Here is a 10,222-nt window from a genome sequence, read left to right on the forward strand (position 1 = left end):
ATACTTTTATGTAACAATTTAAAATACCGAAAATCACAGTGTATCTGGGAAGGACACACAGATAAACTAGTCCCCTGGGTGGGTCCAGCCTCAAGGCACTAAGTGCTGATGCGTTATTGGCCCATTTGACAGAAGAGGAAGCAGGAAGGTGGTTGGGGTCCAGCAGCTCCGGCCAGACCCCAGCGGGAACGGGTCCTGCCCCGGTAGCCTGGCTTTAAACAGCTCATGGCTGGGGTGGCGAATCTATAATAATCCATTTTTACAAAGAAAGAAGGTGCAGGGTGCTCGCCTGTCTGCTCCCAGTGATGGGGCCCCTCTGGTGTGTGTAAATTATTTCAGAGCTCAAATTACAGAGGGGGCCTCAGAGACGAAGGGACCAGACAAGCAGGGAACCGGGGCGGAGGGGGTGGGGGGGCGGGAGCTGGCGACGGGTCAGGCCTGTCCCTCCTCTGTCCCGGGTCTGTGGACGGGGCCGCACGGGAGATGCCCCGTGTTCTGGCAGCCGGAGGAAAGGGGGACCAGGAAAGCAGTGAAACTGGCTTTAATGCTATGTTCTGTTAAATCTGACCCACCGGAAACATCCTCCTTTTGACGAGTATTCAAAGTTAAGGGTTATTAAGGTATTTCGCACCCTGTTTTTGCACCGAGACTGTGAAACCCCGCCAGGGTGGCTGAGGTGGGGCTGGGGGCTGGGGGCTGGGGCCGCCTCTGTCTGCTGGGGGTGCACTGAGGCTCAGAGGGGCCCCTGTGGCGGGAGGCCCGGTCGTCCTCGTCGCCGGGGCGGAGGGCTGGGCTGCAGCTGCGTCTGGGTGGCCCCAGGGAGCGAGGGAAGCACCTGGCAGTTTCGGTTTCCGACAGGAAGCTGCCTGCTCCTATCTCCTGGCCCCGGCTGCACCCTCTGCCCCAAAGCTCTGGGTGGCGCCCCGCCCGGAGAGCCCCAGGTGGGGACAGCCCCTCGCTGGGACGAGGAAGCCTGGCGGAGGGGTCAGGGCCAGGCGCAGCCCCTCTCGGCCTCCTGGGCCTCCCTGAACTTGGGAGCGCGGTGCCCCCCCCCCCCGGGGGCCATAAAGGCGGGGAAGGGCTCTGACTTGCACTTTTTGTCAGCTGCCCATCACCTGCTTTTAGGATGTTTGGTCCCAACCTCCGTGTAACTGGGGAACAATGTTTGGTGGTACAGGGGCAGGAATGGGCTTGGCGTCTGTCTGTCTGTCTGTCTGTCTGTCTGTGTGTGTGTGTGTGTGTCCAGGCCTGGCAGAACCATCCAGGGATGGAACCTTAGATATTGTGTCCCAGTCGGGGAGCCCAGCTGCGAGGAGAGGCCAGCGGCCCAGCCCCGGAGCCGAGGGGCCCCCGTCTGAGGCCGAGTCAGGCTGGCCCCGCGGCCTGGGGCCCACGCTCACTGCAGTTTGCCGTGAGGGGCACAGCCAGGTGGGACCATGTGCAAAGGTCCCCCCTGCCCCTCCCGCTGGCCCTTCCTCCCCGACTGCTCCCCCTGGTAGGGTCTGCGAGGTCGGGGCTTTCCACACACTCAAAATGCACCCCAACTTGCGAGGGAAGGAGGAAGCTCTGGGGGCCGCAGGGCGGGGTCAGCTCCCCAGTTCCTTCTCCACTGGCCTCTCTGAGCCGCCCCAAGTGGCCTTTGCAGGGAAGGGACTGCAGGGGTTCACGGGCAGGTTCCCGGGAGGCAGTGAGCACCAGGAAGGGGAGCGGGGAGGCAGGGCTGGACCCAGGGCCGGCCGCCGCACCAGAGCCGTCTCTCAGCAGTCCCCCAGCCTGTCCGAGGTCTGGCCGTCGTCCCCACGTCACAAACGCGGATGGGCCTGCGGGGTCGTGGGGTCACCACCCCGCTGCCGCACAGCTGAGCGCACAGAGTCCGGGAAGCCAGGCCGCGCAGAGCAGGGCACAGACCCCTGCCCACACCTCGTCCTCGGAGCGGCCTCCTCTGAACCGTCCCATCCCCCTCCTGGGCCTCCTCGCAAAGGCGATCCCTCCTCGAGGTGTCTGTGAGGCCCCTCAGGCCCAGGGGAGGGGCCCGGGCCCCAGGGCCAGACCCCTGGGGCCGAGGGTCTTTAGGGTAAGGACTGAGAGAGAGCTCCCCGGACTTCGAGGGCTGTGCTGGGCCCGGGTCCCCCTCTGCCACCTGCCCGCGTGTTCAGACCTACAAGTTCCTCTGTGCCTTTTGTCCCTGCGTCCCCTCAAGGCTTCGCGCTCCACAGTGCTTCCTCTCCGACAGACCCCTGTCCACACCCGCCCCCCTCTGGGAGCCACACCGGAGGTCCACACCGGTCTTAAGCCCCCAGCGGCAGGGAGCGTCAGAAACAACACTTCGGCGTCCGGTGTTCTGGTGGGCAGCGGTAGGCCGGGCCGAGGCCAGCGCTCTTGCGCTCCCCAAAGGTTTCACAGCAGCAGCAGCAGCAGAGGGGGCTTCGCTGGGGGGCCCCGGGCCGGGCAGACAGCTCTGCCCCACATCAGCTGGTGCTCGTGTGATCCAGGTGCCAGCTGTGGGGCGTCAGGCAGCACCTGCCTCGGGCTCCGTAGCGTGGGCCACCCAGGCCCCACCGCAGGCTCTGAGAGGGTCTGTCCGGGGGTGGGGGGCTGCTGAGTGAATCCGCGCCCCTGGGCGGCGGATGCCGGGGGATCCCTTTCCTGAGGTCCCCGTCGGGGAGCGCCTGCCGGGGACGTGCTGTGTGACCGGGGCGGGTTTTCTGACCTCTCTGATTTGTGTCCTCACCTTACAGTCAGACCGACGGTGCCTTGCAGGCCGGCCGAGGGAAGCCGCACCCCGGGCCAGGAAGGAGTCTGGGCTGGATTTGCCCACCCCCCCGCCCCCTCTACCCCGTCCCCTCCCGCAGCCTGAGGAACAATAGCTTCCATGTCCCCGTTCGCAGGGCTGCCTGCCGCCTGGGAGACCGTCAGCGATGCCCCCGGCACCGTGTCCCCCTGGGGAGGCTGCGCTGGCCTGGGGGGCAGGTGCACCCCTCTCCTCCACCGTGCCGCCTGGACCCTCGCACCAGGGGCAGAGGGGGCCGCACCCGAGGAGGGGTCTGCCCACGTTCTCTCAGACGCCAGTCCCAGTTGGTGAGCCCAAAGGGGGCCACACCTGATTCCTCCTGACCCACCAGCTCTATAGCTGGGGAGGGGGTCTGCACGCACCGAGGCCTCTGACCAGGGCTCTGGGCCCTGGGCCCTGTGGCTCCCGCTGCCCGGTACTATCCACACCGAGGCTCCTCAGGCTGTGAGAGAGGGGACCCCAGCTGCCTCAGGGACACCCTCTGGCTAGGAGAGGCCATCAGGGTCGAGCAGGGACCACCACGTCCTTGTCCCCGCTGCCTGGGAGGGAGCTGAGGCCCATGTGGACAGGCTTCCGGCAGATTCCATCGCTAGTCTCCAGGCCCACCTCGGCCTCAACTCCAGGTGCTGAGCTGGCCCCCAAATCTGGAGGGCTTGACCTTGCCAGGCTGGGGACTGGAGGCGGACACAGCCTAGGGGGACTCAGGTGGGTCCCAGAAGCCCTCCGTGGCCTCAGCCAAAGCAGCCCTGTCTGTGGGCCAGCCCTTACGCCGCCCTCCGTGCAGATCACCTGCCGGCCACCTTGGGGAGGAGGGGGAGGGGCAGGGCCTCACCCGGGGTCACTTGGGGGGGCCAAGTGACCCGTCCAGAGCCTACCATCTCCAGGAGGCCTGGCCGCCAGGTGCCCCCAGCAACTGGCCACGGGGACCCGCTGCAAGGGAGGGTGCCCTCCAGGTCCGTCTCTGAACACTGCCCCTTAGGGGCCGAAGGGTCAGCGCTCAGGTCCGGCTCCAGTCCCTGGCCCCGCCTGCTGACCCCAGGCAGCTCACCCTCTGCCTCTGGGCCTCAGTTCCTTGTCGGACAGACCTACATGCCCCTCAGCCCCCCTCAGCCCCCGTGGTGGCATCAGCAGGCACACACCGTGCGGGGGACGGTCGTCTCCTCCGGGCGTAGGATGCACCCACTCCCGTCAAGGGCTGAGCACCCGTGAGCCGGCACCGCCGCGGGCACCAAGGGGATGGCAGCGAGCAGAGGGCAGAGGCAGCGGCCCAGTGCCAGCGGGGCGACATGACAAGTGAATGTGGGGACCCGCCAGACACCTCGTTTGCTGGTGAGAATCATAAACAGAAGGGGAAGATACAGCAGGGAGAGGAGGGTGAGGAGGACGGAGCAGGGCAGGTGCCTGAGGGGCGGTCTCAAGGAGGGGCCGGCAAGGGCGCAACGACCAGGGTGAGGGCGGGAAGCCCTGGGAGGGCCTGTGTGCAGGCGTGCTGTGATCCGACTGACTTTGTCATAGGCTCGCTCCCGCGAGTGACAGAGACAAGGCAGGTCCGTAAGTGCCCCGAGAAGCTGCACTGACGCCCGCCTGCACCCTGGGCAGCTGTCAGGGGCTGCCTGTCCGCCCCGGCGGGGGTTGTAATCGCTAACGCCCACTGCGCTCCAGCCTCCGCTGCAGAACAATCCATGTGAATGATCCGGAGCCCACAGAGTCCACGGGCCCCGTGGCCAGCCCAGGTGACGCCCCTCTTCTCCCCGGCCGCCGCCCCTCCCTTGGCTAACAGCAACCGAGGCCTCGTCCAGAGCGGATGATCCCAGAGGGAACACGGACGGAGAGTCCTGGCTCAGTGGTAACCCGTTCTGGCCTCCCCCCCGGGGCCACGCTTCCTGGCTGTGCCTCCCCTGGTCAACCGTAGTCACGGAAGTGAAAGTGTGAGAAAGCCCCCGCGGCCGGCTGCTGAATCAGGTTAACACGGATGCCTCTCTCTGCAGTCAAGATACCTCGAGAAGTGAAAGCCTTCTTTGCCTCCTCCAGCTGCCCTCTTGGGACCACTTCCTCCAGGAAGCCGGCCTGGATTGCACCCGGCCAGCAGCTCTATCTTCCTAGGCTCAGATTCGGGGTTCAGTGGGTGGGGAGGACATGGCTGGTTGGTGTCCTTTTGTTGGCCTGTCTCAGGAGGCTTGTGGCACGGGGACCGCATGGGCAGCGGACACACATGTTCCAGCAGACACTGAGGGCCCCAGGAGCAAAACGCCCCACATTTACTGGGGGAGGAAGGGGTCCTGGCTCTCCCCAGGGGTGGCCTTCCTCTTTGTCCTGACATAAGCCTCAGGGGACTGCAGGCTCTGCAGCCTTGGAACCAGGCTTCCTGACCGAGTCCAGGGCTCCTGTGTGTCCAGAGTTTCGTGCCCCGGAGGCTGGCTCCGGAGGGCCACCCAGAGCGCCTCGGGGGATGCAGGGGGCGGGAGGGACAGGTGGGTGTGTGTCCTGAGGGCTTCCAGGCCCCTTGGACGACCACAGCCCCACTGCACTCCCTCTCCTGGGCTCTCTCCCAGCTCCTTCCCCTCTGCCCTTCTTCGCCCCTGCTCAGGGACATCGGCCCCCAGACTGTGTTTAACCTTTGCTCTGTTTAACCTTTGACCCTTATTAAAGGTCATCAAATCACCCTTCTCCAATCCCTCCGTGGTGCTGCTGGCTTCCTGCCAGGCGGTGGCCCTGGGGCCGGCTTCCCTCCCTGAACGGACCCTGCATCCGTCTGTAGGGTCAACAGAGCCAGCTCAATCGCGCCTCCGCTCTGGCCTGCTGGGTGCCCCTGGGAACCTCGGTATCTTTTTCTGTGATGGCGGTCGCCATGACATGCGGGCTGGCAGGCCCCGAGCCAGGGTTCCCGGCACTGCGTGTTCGAGACAGGAACAGGAGGCGGGAGATGGGACCTGTCGCCTCAGGTCTCGGTGGGGTCTGAGCGAAGGGAAAAGCCCCTGCGGGAGGGCCGCCCTGCACACGGGGACGATACCGACAAGATCGAACAGCAAAGTTGCCAACGGTACTTTGTGCACAGACGCAGATGGTCACAGCCGTGTCACAGGTCAGGCGGTCACTGCGGGGCTCAGCCCGGGCCCTCATCGCGGAGAGGGGCTTTCGCGCATACTCCGACCCCGATGCCCTGGGCACCCCGTACACATCTATCGGTGTCCTGACGGTCCCCACAAGCACGGCCAGGGGCCACGGCTGAGTGACAAGAGGGATGCTGGGGGCTTGGGACAGAGACGGCCTTGCTCCCCGGGAGGTCGTGCGGTCACATCCTGACCACAGACCGTGATAGAGATGGGCAGTACGGGCTCTGGGCGCCTTTCCCCAAGCCTGCTGCCTGGATACAGATGGGACGGTTACAGGTCTGGTCACCTGGACTGGGGGGCCCTGAATCCAATGACAAGTGTCCTTACAGGAAAGGAGAGGACATAGGGACACAGAGGAGAAGCCACATGAAGACAGGGGCAGAGATGGGAGGGACACAGCCACAGTTGGAGGAGGCAGGGAGGACCCTCCCCGGGAGCTGGAGGAGGGGGCTCGGCCCCGCCCACACCTCGATTTTGGGCCCTGGGCCTCCAGACCTGGGGGCGGATAGATTCCTATTCCGAGCCCACTGGTCGGTGGCACTTTGTCATAGCGGTCCCAGGAGATTAAAACAGCAGGGAAGGGCATGCGGAGAAGAGCCGGTGGTCAAGGGGAAGCTGGAGGGGGCAGGGGGAGGACGAGGCCTGAGAGGGCGTGGTGGGGAGGAGGAGCCTCCCCACCGTGCTTGTGGGAACTGTCAGGACACCGATAGATTTGCACGGGGTGCCCCGGGCACACTGGGGTCGGAGTGTGCACGTGCTGGCTGTGGTGGCCTCTGGACCCTCCCCACCCTGGACCAGGTGGCCCACGGCTGGACTCCGCCGGGCTCCAGGCTCAGGACGGCACCTTCTGTGGGATCTCACCCAACCCCCACTAACCACCCAACACCAGCCGCATCTGCTTGGACGCCTCTAGGGATGGGATGCTCATTATCTCCCTGGTCACACGAAGGCTGAAGTCTGCCACCTGGACCCCACGTTGTCCCTCCCCAGTGATACCAGAGCAGGCTCGACTCAGTTTCTCCCCCAGGTGGTCATGGTGAATTGCCCCCAGCCTCCTCTGCTTCAGGCCACATTGGAGTGACTTCAATGCTCTGTCCTGGCCCTCCTCTGCTGGGTGTCCTGGGTCCCATCTCTGGTTCCTGTCGGGGGCACAGCCATCTGACCCTCAGTCTCCCCGTCTGCAGAGTGGGCTTGTTGGAATGGGGGCCTGCACATACAGTAGGCGCCTAATAAATCTGAGCGAGGTAAACACTCCTCTGTCCCACTGCACGCTCAGGTCTCCCCTGCCCTGAGCGGGTCTACCACCCGTGGGGTCACCGTGGGGTCCGGACCCATCCGGTCCTCCACCACAGCAGGGCTGCGGAGGGCGCCGGGTCCCCAGCCAGTCTGCTCGGCGCCTGCCCGGGGCTCTGCGGCGGGATCTGGCGGCCAGAAGGGCCACGCCGTCTGCCTGACCTCGGCGTGCGCCTCCTGCCAGCCGGACAGCCACGGCCACGTTCAGAGGTGTTCGCTCTCAGGCGGAAAGGCTCCGTCCTAACCCTTCAGAAGGTATCACCAGCCGTTGTTGCTTTCATACTTTAGGGCCACTTAACGTATTCTGGGGTCTCCGAGGTTTTCATGGATTCTTGGGGTGCCTGTGGGCCCCAGAAACTGCACGGTGGAGCCGTGCTCCCCACTGGCCTGTCCTAGACCCCGAGACCCCCCAGGCCCCAAGGGCTCCCCCAGCCGGCCTGCGGTCCCTCCAGCATTGCAGAGCCCTGGGGGGGGCGGTAGGGGGTGGGGTCTGGGGCGGCCTGAGGGGTTAGGACGTGTCCCAGCCTGGCTGTGGCCGTCCTGTGGAGCCGGACGATTAAGAAAAGATGGGCTGTGAGTTCGTAAAAGCCAGAGTACCTCGGGGCTGGGACTCCCGTGCCCACACAAGCCGGAGCCCAATAACACACTGGCCAAACACCCACCGCCCCGGGGAGCCTCCCACCCCGCCCCCCCCCCCCCCGCCCCGGGGGAGCAGTGAGCTTGGCACGCGCAGTGACCGCGGGGTCGATAAACTGATGGCTGGGATTCTGCATGCGACCGTCCGCCCCGGTGCCCGCGGCCCACCGGCACCGTGGAGGCACTGCTGCCTCAAACTCCTTCCTCGCGCGAACGCCCCCGCCCCATCCAAACACAACACAGCCCGAGGCTCGCACGCGCACCTGCTGTCTGTCCTCTCCCTCCGCAGCCCGGGAGGAGCTGCGTCTTGGCTCCATCAGGGAGCAGGAGGACAGGCTTTGACACTCGAGGACCCTGAGGCCCAGGCGAGGACGCGGCGGGTGGCAGGGCCCGGCTGCCGGTTCCCAGACAGTGGCGGGGGGTCGAGGGGGGGCTGCCCCAGGAAGGGAAGGGGCTGTGTGGTGCCCACCAGGAACTTGACCGGACCGGAGCCACTGGCCAGCCTGAGAGGCAGGGTGACCATGTGCCAGGGCCAGCAACCTGGCACCACCCTGTAGGCGTCTTGGAGTCACCCACACGTGGGAGATGCCGTGGGCGCACTCCTCACCCTGTCTCAAGGCAGGCTTTCCCACACCTGGCTTCGGGTGACCGATAGAGCCCGAATCAGGGGCTGGCCCTCGGGGCCTGGACGGCAGCACGTTGGGGAAGCAGGCTCTACAGAGGTGGCAGGGACATCCCTGGGTCGGGGTGCCGGGCCTGCGGGCCAGGGGCCCACTTGGCCTCTGGAGAAGGCTCCAGCAGCAGGACTTGGGGCTGCGAGGTCTGGAAGGTTACAAAGTTTCCTCGGAGTGTGGCCACGTGGCGTGGGCTGGGGAGTGGGGTCGCCTGCTCACGGCTGTGCCCCCCCAGTCTTGGGGTGAGCCAGGGGCTTGGCAGTGGGGGCCACGGGGTGGCGGGGAGGCCTGCCCATCACCACTTCTCTCTGGCACCGGCTCCAAAGGGCAGGGGTCTTGCCAGGGACGGCTCATCAGTGGGTACGGCGGTTGAGTCCTGGACCATCGCTGGAGCCCAGGGCCCTGGCCCAGGCCCTCTTCCCCGTGGCCCCAGTGTCCTCATCCCATCCCTAAGCCTCAGGGTCCTGCCAGGAGGACTGCACACCGCCTTCCTCACCAAGTCCCGGGACCCTGCCCGTGGGGAAAGACAGAGCCCACTCCCTCCTAGATGGGACTGAGCAGGCCCCTTCCAGCATCTGCCTCCGGGTGGGGCGCCCACACCCGGCCTGGCACCTGCCGGGCCCTCCGGGGCCACCTGTCCCAGCTGTGTGGGTTTGAGGTGAGTCAACAGAGCCAGGCAGGAGGCAGCCTGGAGATGTCACACTCTGACCACCTGCTCCGGCCCCCACGCCCCCCCCCCCCATCCCCTTACCTGGCTGCCCTTCCTGGGGACCCCGGGGCACTGAGCAGCCGGTGGACGCGGCGACGCTCTCCAGCACAGGGGGACGCCAGGGACATAGGACTGGAGGTGGGTCCGGGAGGCAGTCCTGGCGCCGGGTGACAGGCGAGCAGCCCTCTGGGGGCCGACGTGAGCGCCCTTCCTGACCTCGTGGGGCCTCGAGGGAGGGAAGAGGGCTGCGGCCGGCCTGGCTCTCCGGCAGCCGGCGGCCTCTGTCCCCCAGACAGCTCCACGCCTTCCAGCAGCCGTGCCCGCCGGCCTGGGGAGGGGGCGGGAGGCTGCAGGGGCTCATGTGACGCAGGGCGGGCCTGGGGAGGCGCCGGTGGGGGAGGTCTCCGTGCAGCCCGCGGGCCGGGCAGCCAGCTGTGTCACTGTGATAGTAGGGCCGGGGGCCGGGGAAGCGGCCTGCAGCTGTGCCCACCGCTTCCTCAACAGGAACCATCTGGGCCGGGCCCTGCCCGGCCTTCCCTCGCGGCCATTCCGGTCTGACTTTCCAACAACTTCCTCCTACAGCCAGCCCGCTGACACCACACCCACCTGGAGCCGGGACGGCCCGGACCGCCAGGGCGCTTCCTCGACCGGGGCTGGGGGGGTAGTGTCCGTGCGGGCCGAGCCCCCGACCCCACGCGCCCCGTCCACCTGTGCCCCCCCGCCCAACCTTGGGCCTGGCTCCGCTCCCCCCCCACTGCCCTCGGCCGGGCTTTCCCCGCCTCCCCGCCCAGTTCCCCCGGGGCCGCTTCCCTGAGCGTTGGCCCTGCCCTGGAGTCAGACCTCGCCCTGCGTCCTGACCCCTGACCGGCTACCCCTCACCCCCCACACCCCCGGGACTCTCCCTTGGCTGCCTGGGGCCTCCTGACCCCCACCCACTCTGAAAGGACCGCCGCAGGCCAGGTGAAGAAACCCCTCTCTGAGCGCGGCCTCCTGGCTGGGGGGGGGG

General features: G+C 66.7%; 1 protein-coding gene across 3 annotated transcripts in view; it reads right to left on the minus strand.

Moving 5' to 3' along the window:
- CBFA2T3 (CBFA2/RUNX1 partner transcriptional co-repressor 3) overlaps positions 1 to 9,727 on the minus strand; it is an 84,819-nt gene extending 75,092 nt beyond the window's left edge. Inside the window, exon 1 of one of the 3 annotated variants that reach the window (XM_047846101.1) lies at positions 9,259 to 9,727. In XM_047846101.1, coding sequence (XP_047702057.1) covers positions 9,259 to 9,727 — 469 coding nt within the window. The remainder of the gene's footprint in view (positions 1 to 9,258) is intronic. The other 2 variants (XM_047846102.1, XM_047846106.1) reach the window with 2 other exon arrangements.
- Between the last annotated feature and the right edge of the window lie 495 nt (positions 9,728 to 10,222).

This window comes from Prionailurus viverrinus, unplaced genomic scaffold (assembly GCF_022837055.1).
Source record: "Prionailurus viverrinus isolate Anna unplaced genomic scaffold, UM_Priviv_1.0 scaffold_38, whole genome shotgun sequence".
Taxonomy (NCBI): Eukaryota; Metazoa; Chordata; class Mammalia; order Carnivora; family Felidae; genus Prionailurus; species Prionailurus viverrinus.